This window comes from Tinamus guttatus, unplaced genomic scaffold (assembly GCF_059628265.1).
Source record: "Tinamus guttatus ecotype Peru unplaced genomic scaffold, ASM5962826v1 Tinamus_guttatus_pri_ptg000782l, whole genome shotgun sequence".
NCBI classification, from domain to species: domain Eukaryota; kingdom Metazoa; phylum Chordata; class Aves; order Tinamiformes; family Tinamidae; genus Tinamus; species Tinamus guttatus.
Window position 1 is genome coordinate 355,801 of NW_028289316.1, and position 21,683 is coordinate 377,483.

At 41.4% G+C, this 21,683-nt stretch overlaps 1 protein-coding gene across 1 annotated transcript in view; it reads left to right on the plus strand.

Annotated features, from left to right (window-relative positions):
- Nucleotides 1-227: 227 nt before the first annotated feature.
- Nucleotides 228-21,683, plus strand: part of CEMIP2 (cell migration inducing hyaluronidase 2) — a 44,056-nt gene continuing 22,600 nt past the window's right edge. Inside the window, exons 1-6 of the mRNA XM_088537474.1 lie at nucleotides 228-302; nucleotides 10,993-11,329; nucleotides 16,193-16,333; nucleotides 16,898-17,459; nucleotides 19,883-20,052; nucleotides 21,426-21,614. Of these exons, the coding sequence (XP_088393600.1) occupies nucleotides 11,005-11,329; nucleotides 16,193-16,333; nucleotides 16,898-17,459; nucleotides 19,883-20,052; nucleotides 21,426-21,614 (1,387 nt within the window). The 5' untranslated portion in view covers nucleotides 228-302; nucleotides 10,993-11,004. The remainder of the gene's footprint in view (nucleotides 303-10,992; nucleotides 11,330-16,192; nucleotides 16,334-16,897; nucleotides 17,460-19,882; nucleotides 20,053-21,425; nucleotides 21,615-21,683) is intronic.

The window sequence follows — 21,683 nt, forward strand, 5'->3', positions numbered from 1 at the left end:
GGGTGGGAGGTCCCAGTTTAAGAGCAGTCCATTGTCAGCGCCGCATCAAAGCGCGCGCGCGACCCGGGCGCTGCGCGCGGAGCGGCGCCCGCCGGAGGTAAGTCCCGCTCCGCGGCCGCGCTGCGGAGCCGCGCGCCCCAGCGCGCTGCCAGGCCGCAGCTCGGCACCCTCCGGCCTTGCCCGGATTTTAACCAGTCCAAAAGAGGACTTCCAAAAAAAAAAAAAAAAAATACAGCGTCGCAGCAGCCGGGATCGGCGTTTGCAGTCGCTCCTCGCTCGCACGCGCCCGCGCTCCGGCTCTTGTAAGTAACTCGCGCTGCATTCCCGGCGGGCCGGCCGAGCCCCGGCGCGGCGAGAGCCGCTCTCTACTTTCCTTCTTTCGCTTTTTTTTTTTTTTTTTTTCCTTTCCCCTCTAAGGCGCTGCCTTTTCGCCGAGCTTATGCGATCGCAGCGGGGACACGGGGCGCGCTGTGTCCTCCCTCCGCTCTACGTGTCCGCGCTCCCGGGCGCAGCGGGACGATCTGCACCTCCCTCCGCGCACCTGCGCGACTACTCTATTATTTTATGTATTTTTTTTCCTTCCTTTTTTTTTTATTTTATTTTTATTTTTCCCCCATGCATCCGCACATGTAGCGCGGTGCGGGGCGCCCGCCGGAGGCCGCGCAGCGCAGCCCCCGCGCAGCGCAGCCCCCGCGCTCCTCCCTCGCGCCGCGGAGCTGCGCGGAGCTGCGCGGGGCGGAGCTGGGCCAGGCGCGGAGGGCCGCTGGGCAGCCGCACTGAGCGCAGGGCCCAGGTGAATGCGCACCGCGTATGTTCGAAAGGAGATAAGGAGGATTTTTTTTTTTTTTCTAAGTAATGAGAGGCTTCATTGTACAGCACAGATGCTTCTCAGCCTAACTTAAATGCTTGAGAACACCATTATTATAAAGGATGCAAGTATCTATCTACATACCTTGTGCAATCTGGGCTACTTGAAGCATTCTTTAATTGTGGATAATTTGGTTTTAATACCAAATGGTCCTTAAACTACCTTTATTAAGTCTCCAGCATAAACAGTTTTGGCAATCTCTTTTTGTACATTTTTTTTTAAGTTGGTGCATTCTCTATTTTTTTTGAGTTGGAGTCTTCTTTTTTTTTTTTAATGATAAAGTAGTGCTTTGTAGCTTGTTATTTTTACTGAAGAGCCATAAAGGAGGATGAGTATTAAAAATGTCATGGATGTTATGGAGTGAGTCAAGTGTGTTTATCTGATCTGTTGAGCATGAGGTAGCCTCATGCCTCTCCACTGGCACTGAGCGGATCCCAGCTGTGCTGCCTCCTGGTGCAGCTGCCCTCCTCCCTGCTGCTCATTCCTGGTTTACAAGATCCCTTCCAGCTTGGCCTCGCCATGTCATTCTCATCCATACAGCCTGCAGGACCAAATTCTCCTGTTCCCACGGCAGGTGGGGTGGCAGAGCATCCCTATGTGGCTGCTGTCCAGTGACTACTGTGGTTTAGAGACACGGAGCCAGAGCTTCTACCGTGGATGAGGGCATCTTCACCTCTCTGCCAACCCAAGGGCTCCTCAGCTCACTGGCTTCACCCCGTGTCTCTGTGAGGAAGCTTATTCCACAGCTCTGCTCCTCACTTCTTACGTGATTAGGTCAGTGATCTAGAAACTAGCGACATAAATGGGTGGGAAAATTATCATCTGGTAAGTCTCGCTCTCTGCATGTACAAAGGATATGATAGGAGCATGTGGTGTTACACTTCAGACAACTATCTATCTGTGAAGTTCATTCTTTACATTAGCAAAGGCAATTCCATTAAAACATGATACATAAAAGAAGTCAAAAATCCCTATGTATAGCTCAGTTTCTTGTTTGCTGAACAGTGAGGCCCATTTTAAGTTGTGTTCTGAGTTTTCCTGGGAAGGATTTCACTACTGATTTAGTGGAGATGTGTTTGCTAAGACAGAGAGGGATGACTTGTTTTTAGATATGGTTTTATTTTATTTTTTTTATTGGAATAGTAATACTAAGACACAGAGCAGAGGGGGAATAGAAGTCTGTGTACCTTGATGAAAGAGGTGAAGAAGTAAGTGATGTAATTGCTGATATGAAAAGGAGATACTAAAGATGGTGAAGAAAACCTACTTTAAAACTTGTAAGTAATTTTGTTCTTCTCTTGCGAAGCAGGTTAACAAAAGGAAAGGTACGAGTCACTTGTCTTATTATTTTGTCACACAGCATTTGACAAGAACACGACCACCAAAAAGCCTTATCGTCATGCAAAATGACTAGCTGTACCTGGCAGGATAGTGCAAGGCCTGGGTGCAGAGTTCTTGAAGTAAATTCCCTAGAAAGGAATTTACCACAGTAATCCAAAATATGAGTACAACCACCAGCAGCAGAATACACCCTTAATGCTGGATCTGAAGCCTTTGTTTTGCTTTTAAAGATTGACATATATCACAAAGACTCTGTGTGTGTGTATGTGTGCGTGTGAGATATCCCCAAATTTTGTGCTTCTTAGACATAGGGAATATTTTTCTTACAGTTATATCAGGGTTTTCTCTGCTCTGAGTCAAATCACTACATTATTTAGCAGGCTCTCCACTCCTCCGTATTTCTGCGACTCCAATGACTCTCTAAAGCTAAGCAGAACAAAAAGATTCAGAAACACAGTCAAGTTACCATATATGAGCTGAGTCGTAACAACTGTTTTTAGCAGAAAGAGGCCCTTATGCTTTGGGGGTTTTGAGCTCTCGGGGGTTTAGCTGGCAGTTGTCCTACCCTTCTGCGGACTGGATTCACCAGCCATATTATCAAATGGGAAGATGTTCCCATGCCTACATGCAAGCCTAGTGTGTTACTTCAAGTCATCAGTTAAAGGTGTGTTTTTTGTTGACAGCATTGACAAAGAAGTGCCATCGCTGGGCTGAGAACATTTTGGTGTTTACAGGAGGAGGCAGGGAGTTTGGAAGAGAGTCGGCAGAAGATGATGGTAACTGGGAGCTTACAGTGCAGTACAGGAATGGTCAGAGCAAGTATCTGTCCAGACAGTTACCCATGGCTGGCGGTCGTGAGCAATAGATGTCTGGTAGGGATTGTACAGTCATGCTACTGCTTCCAGTCACCATCAACTTACCGTTTTCCTAAGCTGCCAGTCATGTCTTGAATGCTGCAATCTCTGTGCAATCTCCGGCTGACTGGTTTGTTGTGACTTGGTTGTTTTTTGAATCTACTTAACCCCTTAAAACACACAAAATCCAGTGTTTTGTCAGGTCCAAAAAATACTTATCTCTCTTTTTTTTTTTTTTTTCCCTTGGAAGAGGCATGAATTCACCGTGTCCTTGTCACTTATGACTTTACGGATCTCTGTCATATATCCTTTTAGTCATCTTTTTTTTTTTTTCAGGATAAAGAGTCCTCTGGGAGATCATGGTGCAGATGTCGCTGCTGTTTGGTCAGCAGGTGTGACTGGGAGCTCTTGGATTAATCTTTTAATGCAAACTCATGTAATTTAGAGTTGCCTTGTGTTTCTTTGTGTCCAAAGACTGAAGGCATGAAATTACAACAAGGAGAAGGCAGTTTTTCAACCTGCATTGTTTCCTTCTGCACAGTTGGTTTTTTGTTGTTGTTTTTTTTTTTTTTAAAAAAAAACCTCCAAGTAAGAGAAATAAGGAGTGGCATATCTTCACTTGAAATCTGAATCAGATGAATAAAGAGTAAGATTTGAGAGCTTTAATAGAGAAGAAAATCACTGCAAGTGCAAAGAACCTGTGAGGGAGAGAGAAGCAAATGCATTTGCTGATATGGAGTAGAGCATATCATACTAGTGATCAGTGTGACTTAGGCCTTTTTTTAACTTGAAGGCCAGCTGAGTACTTGGCATTTCCAGGAACATTTTTGCTTATGCCCATTGATGAAAGCTAAACATAAGACCTAAATGTGTTTTTTTATTTCCTACTACGTGTTATATCCTGTACCATCCTATATGATTATAATTTTTAATAAGGGCTAGTCAATCATTATATTTAATAAATAAGAATTAGATATGTAGCCTTACCAGCCTCCTCTTGGCTGCGTTGCAAAGCAGAATTTAGACGATGTGACTATGATCAGGCTCTAAAGGATTGTCTCTGAAGTGGAATTTGCTTCTTTGAAATGTATTACCATTGCATAGAATTATTTTACTTGGGATTTTTCTACTTTTTAAAACATTAGAGACTGCATGTATCTTTAAATGCAGCTTCTTGAGTAGTTAATTTTTTGTGTGTGGCATCTTCAGGTTCTTTAAGATGAATAAAGCTGCATTTATTTAAAAAGACCTCTTTATTTGCTTAAAAGTTGATTTGTGCTTAAATGTATGGCTAAGTCGAGGGAAAACCAAGTGTCCTGTAAACTTAAGCTCCACAGCATCCCAGTGAGGCTAAGGATCGTTTCCTCTGTGTTACAGCCTTGGCACTCAATGAACTGTGACTCACGCAGCAAGCTAATGACAGATGCATGATTAAAATGCAGTCTCCACTTTTGATCTCTTGTGCAAAGCTTTCCTCTCTGAAAGGGCTGAAGTGAGAAGAGTAGGAAAAATTATCCCATTCAGGTTGCCCGTTTTAGGATGCATGCCGCATTTCCTAGTGCTCTGTCTCGGATCCTCTGTACTTGAAATATGGGTAAATGCAGTTGTATGGAAAGACGCAACTGGTTTCTGTGTAACTTCCTCCAGCGGAACATTCTGCTCATCTGAGCAATGAAGGAAGACCATAGTACAGCTCCCCAAACTGTAGATGATTTCTGAAGATTAAATATGACTAAAGGAAACAAGAGGGGGGGAAAAAAACGAAGTCAGTCTAAGTGTTAGACATAGCTTTAGCTATCAGGACCACAGGTCAATGCTGTGGTTTCTGACTTTTGTTTTATGAGCAAGATCTAAAGATGTTGCTCTGTTAGAGCAGTCCTGAAAATAGCAGTGCCTTGGCATGGGTTAAGAGCACTTGAATGCTTGCTGTGTTTGTAAAGCTTAGTGTCTTGAGAACTAGAAAAGGCAGACGTGCCTCAGCAATCTCCGCAGTAAACACCCTTGGAAAAGAATTACAAAAATCTCTAAATCTCATACATGAACTTTCTGAAAGGTTAGATGTTTCATCTGCAGCTTTCAAATATTTTCCTGGTGATTATATAAGGGAAACAAAATGACTGCTGCACATCTCACAAAAACTTTTGAGGAGGAAAAACAGGACAGAAACATACCCCGTTATATTTGGAGAGAGGAACTACTTATTTTGCCCCCAAAGTCACTTTGCCCCTGATCTTTCAGGGGTCATCCTTAAGGGACATCTACAGGGCTTTTGGAGAAGAGACCAGGAATTAAATTCTTAATAGCTCTGCTGTGTGCCACAAGTCATAAACATAAGGGTGGTTTCACCTAACATACCTTAATTTCATACTTGTTCCCACAGTTAAATTCCCATTCCACAGACTACAAATTATCGGCCTCCTTCCTTGGGAAGTAATTTTATCACTCTCTTCTTCCCCAAATCTTTTCTAATTCATAGATAATAACTAAATTGCTTTCCATATCACATGACATATATGTAATTAAACTCAGTGCAATTGTTCCCTCCTTGAATAGGGCTTTCAGAGGCATTTCTGGCCTGGAGAAAGGCAGTGTGCCCAAAATTAGAATAGCTAAAAAAGATAACTTTTACCTACATCGCGTGTCTTATATTGTAAACACTATGCAAGTGTGTACATCACTGTCTTGATCTGTGGTGCTTTGGGGAGCCTTGTTTTTGGAGGTATGATGCTCAGTTTGGATAGTTTCCAGTATTTTCATACCATGTAATTTTGTGTGTTTTCTATGTCCCAAAGATTCAGTTAAGATGAATAGTCACTATAAAGGAATTAATTGTGGGACAATGTAACTTTTCTTTGTTGGTTTTGAAACATGTTTTTACTTATTTGTCTTGCTTACATCTCTTTTTCTCACTGACTATTGGTGTTTCTCCTCTGAGTTTCTTTTGAAACCTCTGGGCAAGAGAGGTGATTCATTTTTGGTGGCATGCAGCAGTTTATGTGGTAGAGGATGTCTCTAGCTCTACAATTTGTAAAGTTAGTTAACGTAGGTTTTTTGTTGTGGGGTTTTTTGTTTGTTTGTTTTGTTTTCCAGACTGTTTTAAACATTCTTGTGATTTGCCCCAGTTATTTGCCAATGCACTTTGCTGTGTACCCATTCCTCCCAGTTTTTCCATTTGTGGATGGAAAAATAGATGCCTATAAAGAAGTTGTCTATTATTTTAATAGGCAGTTTAGACTTAAATTTCAAAACAAAGAGGTAGAACAAAATGTGCAGCTGCTTAGGAAGGCCTACAGATATCCAGCTGTTTATTGCAAACTCTTCAGTTTCTTAAAGGTAAGCTCATGCCATGGAGACTGAACTGGGAACTTCTAAGGCATTTGAAAAATTGCTTTAAAATTCATAGCTCTAGTAGTTGATGGCCAGCTTGAGGTTGGCAGCAAGAAAAGGTACTTGTCCCACTGGAAATTTGCTTTAGACTGCTAAAGCAGCAGTAATTGCAACCTTCTAATATGTGTTTGTTGCCCTTTTCCCTCTTCCTGGGCATCTCCCACTGCCCTTTGGTCGCATACCAGAGAAGCCCATGTGCTAAGAGAGCAGCAGGAACCAGTGTGGCGTTGTATAAAAGGAGGAAATATTATTTCCTGATTTTTTTTTGTCCCTTTTCCCCCGCCCTTACTCACCACCATGCACCATTTTTCTTATTGGTAATTATATATTCTGAAATGGAACTGTGTGGTAATAGTTAGAGCTACAACTCGTAATGTTTGATAGCCAAAAACAAAAGGAGTGCATTTTTGTCTAGTTTCTTTGACTTTTGTTTTCCTTCTTTCTTTTGGGCAGGCATGTAACTAGGGACCCTTAAATATATTTTAAAGGAAGCATTAATTTCTTTACACAATAGGGAAGTAAGCTTGCGTTGTTTACCAAGCGGTCAGAAGGTGCAGTAGTGAGTGAGGAGTTTTACAACAAGCTTGCATTTTCCTGCAATAATCATTTCTCTTCAGGAAAGTGTGAAGTATCTTGGTATTTTTCTCTCATTTCTGGGTGGTATCAGAAGATGCTTTGAATTGGCTCCTAAAAGGGCATAAAAGAGTCGTAGATGCCTTTTCAGTAAATCGCCTCTATGCTGGGGAGCAGAACAGGTAAGCGTGCTGCTCGCTGCTCCGTGCACACTTGTGGCTCAGTCATTCAGCCATTCTCCTGGCCTTTTATGGTGCATGTGTTTACAGTTTGTGCCAGTATAGAACAACGTAGATCCGTATGAATGTGTAACTGCTTATTGCTGTAGAGTAAAAGCACAACTTGGAAGTGGTGAAAGAAAATGTAAGGAAATTGGAGATTTTTCTCCCTGTTCTGGGGCTTGCTGACATCTTTCCATAGCAGTGGTTTGCTGTCCAGCTCAACTATCCGTTGGGACAAAACTTAAGATAATCACTATACTTAGCTGCTGTGCAAAATAAACTGGTTCATTTTAAACTAGTTATTTAAGCCAAGGTGGTTGGTGTGATGGATTTAAGAAATGCTTCCTGGTTTGCTTAATGTTAAGGAAGGAGAATAAGGAGAAATAGGAACTGTGTGGAAGGAAATAGCATTCTTTTTCTCCTGCAAAAGGGTGTCATGTTAATTTGCTCAGTGTTCCAGCACAAGGATGCTAGCAAGCACCAAGCGAGCTGTGGTATCCGAATCTATTCAGAGCCTCACTAGTGTTGATGAATTTGAAGGAGGCATTTATATGTAACTCTAAGTAAAAGCTCTAGTGAAAAATGGATTTGCAAAAATTGTGCAATACTTTGTCAAAGGGTTAAGGCCAATAATTCCAAAAATTCTTGTGTAGCAAAAATGGGATGATAGCAGATTTGTACTGAATTCTGTACAGCTTTAACGGCAGTGTAGGTCAGTTGAACATTGTGCAAGAACTTGACTTTTACTGAAATCGCTCTGAAACAAGATGTAAAGTGAAATAATACAAAGTCACTGTATATAATTCAGTGGAACTGTAACAGTGGACTCCTGTTTGTCTAGGACTGCATCATCAGGAGATATCAAGTTTGCAGAGCTCCCTCAGGAGAACTCCAACTTCTGTGGAGATCCTGGTGACAGGACCCAGCCTCTTTGGTTTTCCTAATTGCAACCATTTCCTGGAGCCTTTGTTTTATATACCTGAAAGAATATGTAACTTTCTTTGGTCTCTTAAAGGAACATAGTGTAGGCGTGGGTCAAAGGGAAGTGGCTAATGTTGATTGTGGGTGGAGAGAGTAGAAGTATTAAGCTGAAAAAACTCAGATGAATGGGAGTTTGCACGGAAATGTGGCTTTTATAAAGTTCAAGTCCTTTCTCTCCCTCCCTGTCCGCCCTTCCCAGCCAAGTAACTCCGCTGTTCTTCAGGGCATTACTGGTTATACAGCTACCGCAGCACTTGCATTTGTGTGGTGCTATCTGGAAACTTCCATGAGGTAAAAAGGATCAGAAAAATCAGTAATTTGAGTCAGATTATCAGGGTGTCTCAGTTTGGTAGAAAAGCTCTAGAGAATAAAAAAGATCATTCTTTCAGCTACAGAATTTCAAAGGACACAAGAAGAGGGAAGAAAGTGTGGAAATAGTTACTCCTATTGTAATGAAAGGCTATGTGCTAAATTTTTGTTTCCACTAAATATGTTGTAGTGATTGAATTGCTTCAATTTTATTTTGTATTGGGGAAGTTATTGGTTCTGTAGGCTGCTTTCCACTCTTCCCTGGGTTGGCCAGGGTTTGCACTTGAATGGGATTCTTAGAATTGTAGTTAGCAAAATGATGCTTTCAAAGGAAGGTTAATGTTTTGTAGCATATAAACCCGAATATGTTTGAAGTGTAACATCAGTGCTTTCTTTGTCTATTCTAATGAATGGTTTTCAGTTACAATTGCTTTTTCCTTTGAGTGGCAGCAGTATAAAGATGAAACCTTGGTAGATAAAGCAGTGTCACAATCATTCTGGATTTAGTTTATATTGCTGAGCAATTAAAAGCATATAAATGCTGCATTAGAAAACTTTTTAAGCAAATCTTAGAAGTTTGTTATTCACAACATGATTTTATTTTTTTTTTAAATAAAAGGATAGTTTGATATCTTGTCCAGTTAGATATGAATATTGCCTTTGAATTAGTTGAAGAGATCCTTCTTTAATTAAGCTTTTAACCTTGCTTCTGAAACTTGAACATTGATTGAGATTTTACTATTGGGAGATGTTTAGTTGAGTTTGAAAACACTTGGGGTGAAAACAAGCTGTTCCTCAGAGCTCATAAAATGCAGGACAGTTAAGTTTGAGAGCAGAGGATTAGGTTTATGGAATGTTTTCACAAAGCACAGAAGGGGGACAGATGAAGATTGATTTGCTGTGAGGAACAGGTGCAAGGAGCACAGGGAGCCACAGGGGATTTGGCATAATTTTTGCAAAGGGGCTGTCTGCTCCAGTTAACGTCCTGGTGCCTTTATCCGCATTGTGTGTACATCTGGAGTCACGTTGCCTCCCCTGAAAAGGAGAGCCAGCCCCTTCAGCGAGGACAACACCACTTGCCTTGAAACAGTGAAGTATCAGATTTTGCAGTGTGCAAGACAAAAGGCTCCTTTGCTGCTTCTCAGAATGAGATTATAGTTGTCGTGTTTCTCCTTCAGCAGTGTGCCTGGCACTTCAGAGTAGAGCTTTAGACTTCCTTTTGTTAATGGGAGAGAAAGAGGATCTTTATGGCCTTTCCTCTTTGGTAGTTCTTATTTTTATAATTCATTTTGCTACTTAATATGCATGACTTCTGCTTAAGCTCTGTCAGGATTTAGGTAGGAGTTCAGGTTTCAGTTAGCTGAAACTTGAGCAACCTTCTCAAAAGCCCATCCCTAAGAAACATTAATTTGAAAAGAAAAAAAAAAAAGCCAGGTTTGTGAATGCTCCTCAGAATACAATGTAGTTGGAACAAAGCTTAAGAAATAAGTGTGTGCAGTTTTGGATCCCTTGAAATAAACCAGGGAAGTGTGGTAGGTTAAAGCTGTTAGGCCAAGTGGGATGGGGGTAATATCTGTAGTAGATTTTTCTCCATGGTGGCTCCAGGAGCCGGGATGGAGCTTCAAATAGATGGAGCCAGGATACTAGAAATTGAAATAAAAGTTCCCTATTCCGGGAGATAAGCGCGAAAATCTGGAATGGTCACGTTGCTTCCAGGCTTTGTATCTAAGCCCAGACATCTCAGCCGGGAGATGAGACGCGAGATTGCTGAGCGAGATGCATGTGAGCTGCTCTAAGGATCCTTCCAGACACACTTTTATTGGCAACCAAATCCTGCTGCGAGCGGCTTGGAGCTTGTGGGCTCTATCTTCCTCCTCCGCTAATTAAAAGTTGCATCAGAGTGGAAAAGTGAATATAAATAAAGTTGTGTCTGGTACTCCCATTAAATGCTTTTTAGTACTTCCAGTATGAAATGAAGACTTCTCTTTCAGCCTCTTCAATAAAAGAAAACAATGAGGAGTTTGTTCAGCTTCTGCGTGCAGAAGAAATACATTTAGGCATTCTTTGCATAGCTGTGGGCGAGAGGGGGTTGCTGGATTTCTCATTGTTCAGCGAGTCATTTCTTAATAGCACAATACAAATTAACTGTAAAGACATTCAATTAAAAATAACTAGTGGAAATGTTGAGAAATGGCCTGTTCTCTACTGGGTCTCTGTATCAGATTGTTCTGATTTTAATTTGACTAATGGAATTTCATGTACTGTTGCTTTGCACTTTCACACCATGGCGGGTGCCTAGTAGCTGGTGTGTGACCGGTGCTACGGTCTGTCGGGAGAAAGCACGTGACTTGAAATTGATTTTTTTGTGTATGTGTGCTGCCATGTACTCTCCATTGTGAAAACCTCACATGCATTCTTTTTTGCTTTTCCCTCCTCTGTATGTGCGTGCCAGCTCCAGTGACTTTGTAACATGCAAGACGCTGATCCCAGGGGGAGCTCCCCTGCTTTCCTTCGGCCTCAGAACGGGAGCAGTCACAGGTCGTCTGGGTACATGCCAGGCAGGATCGCCCCTCTGCGCCCGCCGCCGCCCTCGCAGAGCCACGCTGCCGCCGAATTCACCTCCGGCAGACAGGAGGCACGGGCCACGTTCGCGTCCTCGCCCGCCGAGCAGCGCCGCCGCCGCGCGGAAGCCAGCAGGCACAAAAACACGCTCATTTGCTGTGCCGTTTCTAGCTTTTTGCTTTTTGTTGCACTGGGGATTTTTTTGGGAATAGCTTCAAAATATGCTCCAGATGGTAAGTTCTTGTGCAAACAAACGTGCCGTAGAAGTTAAAATCCCTATGAATGTAATTCAATAATGCAACATCAGAACAGTGTTAAAGGTTTAGTGCAATAATGTGATAGTCGTCTTAATTTTTTGCGTGGGGAAGGAGGCAGACCTTGAGTGTCTTTCAGCTACTTTTTGTGTTACTGGTGTTACTTTTTCATATGTTTTCATTATGAATAATTTGATTTGCTTGAAGGCAAAATGTATAGCAATAAATAAAGATGATGGGAGGGGAAGAATGTGCTGAATAGGTATAATTATTTTTGTATGTCAGGGAAGCTCCCTGCTATTTTTTGCAAATTGGATACAAAATGAAATATGCATTGTGGAGTGTAAGTCACTAGGGAAGATAGTAAAAAAAAAAATCATTCAAGTAAACAGATTGGACAGGCGGCTCTTTGTATCAGCCCAGATTTTTTGCTGGACAACCTTCAGGGAATCTGGGATAAGGGGGAGCCAAATGTGCCTGTGGCAAAGAAGCATGAGCAGATGATCTTATTAATGTCTGGCTATTAGCTAGACATGCCTCTGGCAAAATATTGCTAAGGCTCATTATGAGATGCAGTTGGAAAAGGCTGGTAGTATATTTTGGGGAGTGGCTTCTTCTTTTTTTTTCCTTTAGGATCAGGTTTCTAGAAAATTTTCTAAGTAAGTTGAAACTGATTGACAATTACTATTACTGGGACACTGCAGGCTTATCCTCTTGAATGACCTTTGATATAGTAAAGCCAAACATTATGTTTCCAAAGTCAGTGCAATGCATACCTTTTACTGGGACAGGATTTGTGATGGGTTGCAGAGAACTCTTCTAGGGTGAAGTTAGAGGACTTGTATTTTCCTAACAACTGGGCAGGAAAACAGGAAATTGAGGAAGTGGTAAATGGCAGGTTTGTGCTACCTTGTGACCTGGGTCATTGCTAATGTGAGTGAAGATTGGCAATGAGTACTTCAGCACAGCCATATGCAAGAGAGCTAGGGTTAGTCAGCCGACAGAGAAATGCCTTAGGAAGAAAATCTTCCAGTTCTGATATCCAACCATTAAAGCTGGCTGTTGCTAATTAAGTAAAAGTTGCAAGTTCTGAGGATATTTTCATAAAATAGGTGAGGTTCTATTACATGTTGAGGACTATTCTAAGCGGTGGTCGCTTCATGCTTTAAAAACTGCTCATATGAAGGAGATGGTTTGCCCCTGCCTTTTTTTAATATAAATGGTTTCAGCACATTTGTGGTAGTTTGTTCCTGAATTGTACAGATGTTTTGCACTGAATGTTTAGGTAGCATTACCATATGGTTGATGGGTCACCAAGGATACTCAGGATGTTGCAGGAAGAATTGAGATTTAGCAGATAACTTTTTTCTTTCTTGTCTGTTATGACTGTAAGGACTAAGGAGTAATGACTTCTTTTCTTCGACATCCCATTGCTCCCCTATGGAAATCCATCCGGTTTTCAACACTGGTAGTTGTATTGTGTCTTTCTGAGTTTCCCCGGCATTATCTTTTAAAGCAAAAGCATGCACTCTTTGGAAACCTTAACAAAAGAGAAATTCTGCATGGGCGCCAAGGAGAATCTGACAGGTGGGAAGTTTAGTCTTGCAGTATTGCTGTTGCAGCAACTCCCCAGGAGACTTTTGACAGGCGAGAATTTTAATACCCACAGCTGAAACCCAGCAGGTGCAGTATTAAGGTTAGGGGTAACAGTTCCAGAGAGGTGCGTTCTCATAGAAGGGTAATTGGAAATCCGTATCCTTGATGCTTTTGGTGGCTGTTTTGTCTAACAGGCCACAGGGCGAATATGAGGTTTGGTACTAATTGCTTGTAAATCCTAACCCTCTGGCATACCTTCACAGCAGGGAGAATGATGCTTGTCTGTGTTCCTGAGCCCTCCTGTCCACTGGCTTCTTGCTTCCCTCATATTTCCTGCTCTTGTTTTCATCTCAAAGCCATGGACAGTTGGAGACCGTGGCAGACACTGAAGACCATGGAGAATGCTGGAGACCACGTGGAGACCTTGGGAGATGCTGGAGATCATGGGGGTCACAGGAGACCACGAGGAGCACAGGAGTTCTTAGAAGGCGCTGGAAACTTTGGGAGGGCACTAGAGACCTTGAAGGGTGCTGGAGACCTTAGAGGGCAGGGGAGACCATGGGAAGTGCTGGAGACCTTGGAGGGCGCTGGAGACTGTGGAGCGCTGGAGAGCATTGAGAAACCTTGGAGGGTGTTGGAGACCATTGGGAGACCCTGGAAGGTGCTGGAAACCAAGGGGAGCACAGGAAACCTTGGAGGGCGCTGAAGACCATGTAGGGTGCTGGAGACCCTGGGGAGTGCTAGACTCCTTATAGAGTGCTGAAGAGCGTGTGGGGCTCTGGAGAGCTTGGAGGTCTCTGGGGAGTCATTTTCCCCCGCTCCAGACCCAGCGGTGTGCGCAGCAGGGCCAGGGTTGCAAGGAGGAGAGGGTGTCCTGGAGAAAAGCTCTGCTTGGCTGTTGTGGGTTGGCTGGAGCTGGCCCAGGGTAAACAGGATCCTTAGAAGACATCGTTGCCAAATTGTGATAAACTTCTGCTGAGCATAATATAACACTGATAATTTTTTTCCCAGAGGCCTGGAAAACTCCAGACTTGGTGGTTAAGCAGGTAGAAAGCAACTATTTAACTGCATGTTGAGAACTGTTTCCTCCCTGTTCTCCTGCCAATTTTCATATCCTTGCTCCAACGTGTGGAAGGTACTAGATTTTGGGTTTTTTTTTTTTCCCCTATTTGTCAGTGTTTTTTCTTTAACCACTTACAGAAATTCCTCCCCCCCCTCCCCCTTTTTATATTTTCTTCTAGCCCTGTTAGGAGCAACATGCAGCTGACCCATTTTTGTAAAAATTTACAGAAATACTCCAAACCAGAGGCTTGACCTGGAAAATTTTCAGCCTAGTGGTTTGGCCAGGCTGTAACTGCCTAACATTTTCCATTGTGTGTTTCTGTTTTCATTTAACCTTAACTGTGGAGGCAATGACTTCGTACTGTAAAACTCTAATCAGTAATTGTGGAGGTAAAATATAGTGAAGTGTTAAATATTTGATGTTCCACCGCAGCCCAGTGGAATTACTAAGGAAGAATTTCAAAATGCTTTTGCTGAGCACATCTGATTTGCTTGCCAGAAAGTTGATCCACATGCTTTGAGAGCCCACTCATGTTGCAGTAGTGTCTAGTTTTGATTCTGGTCTGACCATGTCGTCTTTGTTAAAATGCAATGTGCAATAGAGTCTGTAGGGTTTTCTTTTCTTTTCTTTTCTTTTTTTTTTGGTGTCGTTATTGCTTATTTATAGTGATATTCCTCATCTTAATGACTCGACAGAAAAGAAGTACAGTTACTAGAACTTACGTAAATCATACAATGTAGAAATCGTCAAGTTGCTGACTCATGGGCACATTTCCCTTTGCTGCCGGCCAGGAAATATGTGTTTCTTCACAGTATGTGTGTGGGGTGCCTTGGCTAAGTGATCCGCATAAATCAGGTCTTGAAACTTAAGGTTTTCTTCAGCGGCTGTTCAGCAGGCTTGCAGATATCATTACTTTTTGGCTTCCAACCATCTATTGAATTTCATATTTTTTAAAAATTATCTCCTCTGAGGATCCCCCCCTGAATTTTTTAAATTTATTTTTGTATTATGCCTGTATCTCTGCTTAGATGCCTTTTGGCTCTACTCAATTCTGCTGTTTTTTCCTGCTGCCAGTTAAGGCTTGGTTTCTGTGGGTTTCCTGCGTTGGAAAGGTTTTGAAATGTGAAAAGTAACAGCAAAGGAAATAACATTTCTATCAGCAAAGTTAAGGCTTGTGCTAAGTATGTAGATTTTGCCTTCTCTAGGTTTTGCAAGAGGCTAAGAAGCTAATAGCTTCCTTCCCAAGTTACATTGTATCGGATGTGTGGGGTTTTATTTTTTCAGAAGGTAAAATATGAAAAAACTCTTCAGAGACTTCATGGATGTTTTCTGTTTTGACTGCTACTCATAGCTGAGCTGCAAACCTGCTTATTTAGGCATCTCTTTGTTTGTATTTTGCTTTAACAACAACTTTTGTGTTCCACTTTGCTTCCCACACATTTTTAGAAAATTTGAGAAATATACCTCCGGTCTGTGTCCAGTGTGTCTATGCTGCCGTATTATTGCAGCGATTTATGCTCTGTCTACTTTTCTGGCCTTTTTGGTATGGCCTTATTGCCTTTGTAGTGCTAGACTTCTTACAAGGCTTCAAGAGTAATGGTGGTACTCTGCTCCCCTTGCTCTATGGCCTGGTGTTTAAGCCAGCTTTCAAAGAGTATGAATTGCAGATTTGAACCCACAATTTCTGACTGGACCTTCCTAGGAAATATATATATGAAATAAACCTTGTCTGGATTTCTAAGTTACTGGCAAACCCAACTGAAGGTGTGTTTGGGATGCTTAAAGAGCCAGAGGAGATTCAATCCACCTTTTTTTTGCACAGGTGCTTATGGCCTAGAGCAAGGTGAGGTTTGCCAGTGCTCTACAGTGCTAGTATTTCTAGTAAGTGCCCTAGGACATCCCGTGCTCAGTGTGACTGTCATAAATCCAAGCGCTTGTTGCTTAAGCACCTGTGCTAGACACTCTCCACACCTCATGGAGATGATCAAGACACTCTGGAAAGGTATTAGATTTTGCACTGGGGTTTGAAAGAAAGAGTGGTGTATGACAACAGCTGAGTCCGTAATCAGGGACCGTAAGTTAATGGTGAATGTTACTAGTTCACGCGTGTTCACCCTGCCCTGACTGCTATAATCCTATTCGTGACGGCTTGTTTTTAAAAAATGAATTTCATTGTATTGCAGAGAATTGTCCCGATCAGAATCCCCTTCTTAAAAGCTGGAGCCCTGGGCATGATCCTGAAAAGAGAATTTTTATCAAAAAGGGGGATTTGTTTCGTCTGGATTCAGATGCTACAGTACACTCTATAGTTATACATGATGGAGGTATGTAATGACAAGATAAACAAGAAGCTGAAATTGACTATATGCTTCTTCTTATTTTGTGCTTATGTGCAAAGTGCATTGGAATTTTATATTGCAGCTTATACTGCATCAGATCCTCTGCTTGTACTTTTCCACCTGCTGCCAAGACAGAAGCATCAAATAGAAAAAGGATGAATGAAAGCTCTAATACTCTTTCAGTGGAGCACAGTTTTTTGTAGAATATAGTAAACAAAGGCTTGTGTAGAAGCTTTGTAGGTTCTGGATCTGTTTGTTTTTGTGGTGTGTTATCATGGTTCTGATTCTAGGGAAATTCTGCAGTGTGTTAGCAATTCTATCAAAATGGGAGGCAGTGGGGGGATGGATAAACTCAGCAAATTCTTAGAAAGGTGAATCACAGTTAGTAGGAACTACTTGCCAAGTATTCTTAAACACATTTTAACGCTTACCTGCTTATTTAATAGGGTGGAAATTTTTTCTAACTTTTCTGTTGCTCTTTTTGGAGAACAAAGTTCTTTGAGTATATCTTGATATCATTTTGACTTACAAAAATATGTTTCCCTTTAGGATTACTTGTTTTTGGTGATGATAAAGAAGGTTCAAAAAATATTACTTTGAGAACTCGTTTTATCCTGATAAAGGATGGTGGAATGCTTCATGTTGGAGCAGAGAAATGCCGCTATAATTCCAAAGCAACTATCATTTTGTATGGGAAGTCAAATGAAGATGCTGATGTGCCGGATTTTGGCAAAAAGTTTATCGGTGTGGGCCCTGATGGGATGCTGGAATTACATGGGCACCAGAAGGTATCATGGACTCTTCTCTCAAAGACTATAAATTTCTCAGGGCTGGCCTATGGTCATTATACATTTAAAAAGAATTTTTCCAGAGGACTAAATGTGAGAGTGATTGATCAGGACACGGCAGAGGTTTTGGAAGTGTTAAGGTTTGATACTCATCAGTTTTCAGAAGAAAGCTTGAAACTCGAGAACTTACTAAAAAATGGAAGTCCTGGTCGCATTGTTGCTATTGCTGTAGGAGATTCAGCTGCTAAAAATCTACTGAAGGAAACTAGATTGACTATTCAAAATCTCCTGGGGAGTAAGTTTGTCACAGGACTGAGTTACAGGTAAATATTTTATTTTATGTTTTGTATCAAGTAAAGTTTAGTTAGACCTCGTGCCCTCTTTGGGCGATTCATCAAAATTTGAATGTCTTCCCTTAAAATCTTATAGGAATTAATTGTCAGTGTAGTGTTTTGGTAATGCAGAAACTGGTAGTTAACAGTATCTGTATGCCAGGCTCAGTACTTTGTATCCATGCACATGTATGGCTGAAAACAAAGTGCATTACTCTTTCACCACAAGGGAACTGGTCTACAGAAATATTTTCTTACTGAAGTACATTTGTAAGGTGTTCTTATAATTTTTTCCTATTCTTTTAATTCAGTCTGTTGAGGCTCAAATGTTGGGACAAATAATAAGATAAAACACTACAGGTATAACAAGAGTTATAAGTACAATGAGAGGTGTTGAAGGAGGAAGCTTAAAGCTACTATGCCATTCATTCTATTATTCTAAATGACTCTTTGAATTGTGTGTTTTGACTGTGGATTGCTGCTGTACAGGTTGACAATAAGCATGAAAAGAAACCCAGATCGCCCCCTTGTTCACCACTTTTACAGCCTCATAAAAGACACCTTTGTCTAACCTGTTTTTGTTTTCCAGCAAATCAGTATCTTAGCTTTTCTATTCTATTTTTACCCAATGCTGTCCCTGAAATCTGGCTTCTTGGCAAAGCAGTGTCAGAATATCAGTCAAGATTATGTATTGCAACTTTGAGTCTCTTCAGAAACATGTCCTTAAAAATAGCCCTGTAAAGATGTGTTTCTGTGGAAAGTGCTTTCGACTCTGCCTCTGATGAGTTTCATTAGAGGTAATGAGACCTACATGGCCTCTTCTGAGAGTTGAAAACACCACGTGAATATGTTTTTTTTTCGATACTTACGCAACCTACCTTGATCTGAATGGTGAGTTCTGGTGTTCACCAAGGTCTGTGACTGCCACCGCAATTCATCTGAAATGAGGAACTTCCTTAACCTGCTGCCTTGAAGCGGATAACTTTATTATTATTATTATTCTCTCTTTTCTGCTGAACTGATTCCTGTCCAGTTTCATTAGTATTAAGAGACTCTTTAAGCACATAAAATCATGTTGTTCTGCTCTGTAGCAGAAAATGGACAAGCACATTTCTTGATGGTCACCAAGGAAGAGCAGGGTTGTTTTATTAAACTTCTAAAGCCAGCAAAGTAGAGTTCAGCATTGTTGTAAATACCACATGATGTCCTTCTCCACTTCTGTCTCTTCATCATTTTGTCTTCAGGACAAGTTAAATTCTGTGTTATTTATTTTAAATGTTGACGTATGGAAATCTCAACTTGTTTGCTGGTTCTATGGAAAAGACATGCCCAGTATGTATGATGCTTAAAATGAGTAAAAGCAAATAATTTAAATTGACCTTCTAAACATTAAAATGTAAGAAAGCTGAAGCAAAGTTATGTAGATTTAAGGCGGTTTTAATATCTGCCTTTGAATCCATCATTAGCAATGGACCAAGTCCAGCTGACTGACCCTGTTTTCCTTTGATTCGAACCTTAATGATACTTTCTTTTTCCCCCATTTTTTAAATGGTGTTCTGGTCTGCTCTCCCTGCATGTCAGTACAGCATATGGAGCAGTCAAGGGCAACAAAATACTGCAATCTTTCAGTTTGGTGGCAGCTTTCAAACTAACACAGTCCATTTTCCATTTTCAAACACTTGGATACATTGAGTGGAGCTGTAGGGAAGTGGAAACACATCAAGGATAGTTCCTGGCTTCCTGCTGGCATTCAGCCAGGATGACTATCCAGCTGAGGAAAGGGACAGAGGAGGGAAAAAATGAAATCCTAGGCCTCAGCCTTCAAAAAACCCTTTGCAATCACTCATCCTTTTTTTTTTCTTTCTTTTATTTTAAGTGACTATTCCGAATGATTCGAAAGCTATTGCCAGCTAACACCCTGCTCCCCAGCAGCACGCTGAGTGCGTGCGTCTCTCCCAGCTCCACATGCAAGGAGGCCCTGGTGACTCTTGCATGATCATTGCTTACACTCTGCCCTGCTCCAGCCAACCTGGACATTTGTAGGAGCCAGAGCTGCTTCTATCACTCCTCCCTTGGGGTTTTGTTTTGCTTTTCTTTAAAAAAGAAGAGCGTATCTTGCTGGACAGTGTACAAGAAAAAATGGATCTGAAAGGCTTATTGTCTAAATGAAGCAATCTCACAGTTGTCAGTTTGTATATAGAACATCCAAGTGCTTTAAACTGTGCTTTTTCTGTAGGTGTGTCATTTTTTTCTACTGCTTTTTAAAATGAGTCTGGGAGAGTAGGCAGGGAGGTTATAAATGCCTTCTTGTTCCTTGTCTTGTCCTGTGCCTGTTTGTGAAGAGTTTGCTGAAGGATATTACACTTAAATATTTACTTTGGGTTGTATTTTTCTTTTTTTTTTTTATTTTTCAGGCAAGCCTGGGCTTTAGTTGGTGTCATAGGTGGTGGAAATTCTTCATGTAATGAATCGGTGAGAAACTATGAAAATCACAGCACTGGTGGGAAGGCTCTTGCTCAGAAGGAGTTTTTCACAGTGGATGGTCAGAAGTTTGTTGTGAGAGCATACAGCGAGTGGAACGATGGTAGGAGACCTTTCGGTGGGCCAGGGAAAAATATGAGTCTGCATATGTTTTTTTTTGTTAGAATTGTTAGCTGCAATTTGAATTTCTGATCTTTTGTGAGTTTTGCCTTTTTGCCACACAAGTGGCCTGGCTGTTGGATTAAGCACAAGGTCACAGTCCTCTTCCAGTAGAGCCTATTTCATCAACCTTTGTTTTGGTCTCAATCTAAATGTGCAGCATATGTGAAGCCATACACATACACATTTAGTGTACTGAACAGCAATAAAGATTCTAGTAAACCACTAAAATAGATCTTTTGTTTCTTTTAGCAATCTGTCAGTCGTATATATATTTTAAATTTAAGCTCCTGAGATGTTGATGGTGATCCTAAGCAGAAAACCGTGTACAAGCCAAGAGTAAAGTTTTATCTGTCATGAGTTTCTGTTCTTTGTGATGGTCAAGTTCAGTTCTGTCATCAGTTTTAGGCAACTTTTTTTCAAAGCTGATTTTCTGGTATAAAGAGCCTGTAAGATCTACCACTCATTTTGCTTTTATCCTTTAGTTGTTTTTCAACTGATATGAGTTTTGTTGCTTGTGGTCAGTCGTCTTTTTTATTTCTGGAATTACTGAGCATATTGTTTTTGCCTCATAAGACTTTTTAAGGTATTCAAATACTTGTCTGTAAAGTAGTTGAGCCAGTTTTACTACGCTTTTCACTGTCCTTGCATTGTTTGTTATGGTCGTATACAGTCATATTGGCTCACATTGGCAAGGAGCGGGGGACGGGGAAACCTAGCCAAAATAGATCTTCTGCTTGCTGGTACTATAAAGGTAGGGTCTATTGTATCAGGCCAGACCCTGATTCACTTCTTTCTTGTGCAATGAATAAAATATTAGAAATGTTGAACTTGGGTGAATCCGTAAGAACACAGTGAAATCACACACAGACATGTGTGCGCGCGTGTGTGTGTGTGTGTGATGGAGCCGGCCAAGCCATTTTCAGTTGTGTGTAAAATGCATCTCCTTACTTTGGTTTGCCAACTCCTTGTTTACATCTACAAAGTTTTAAAATGCAAAACCATATCAATTTAAAAACGCAGAGCTAGTTGGAACTAGAAATTTTTGCTGTCCAAATTTTAATGGATTTTACTGATACTGATTTTTACTGATGCTTTTACCAATACAGTTTTTATTGTTACAGTCAATTCCATCTGTTCCCTTCTTTCTATTTGAGGCCCTCCAGATAAGGCGATTGTGATGGTATTTCTAATTTGTTAAAAATTTCTTATGAGATAGAGCTTAGCCATCCTCTTGAAGATGATTTCATTTCGGAGATAAACATAAAGTGTTATTGAGCTTACTCCCCTCTTTTTCTTTTTCCCCATTTTTACTAGGTGTCCCAATCTCGGGCTTCCAGGTGGAAGCTGTGGGTGGGGTGATCCTGAATCTCCTGGATGATGTCAGTACCTGGGAGCCCGGAGATCGGATTGTCATTGCAAGCACAGACTATTCAATGCATCAGACAGAAGAATTCACTCTCCTTCCCTGCCCAGAGTGCAGCAAGCACCAGGTCAAAGTCAAAGGTATGGGAATGGTCAGTGTTTCCCCAGTCTTGTGAGATATGTGTCATCAGTAAAGCACCCCAAACAGCA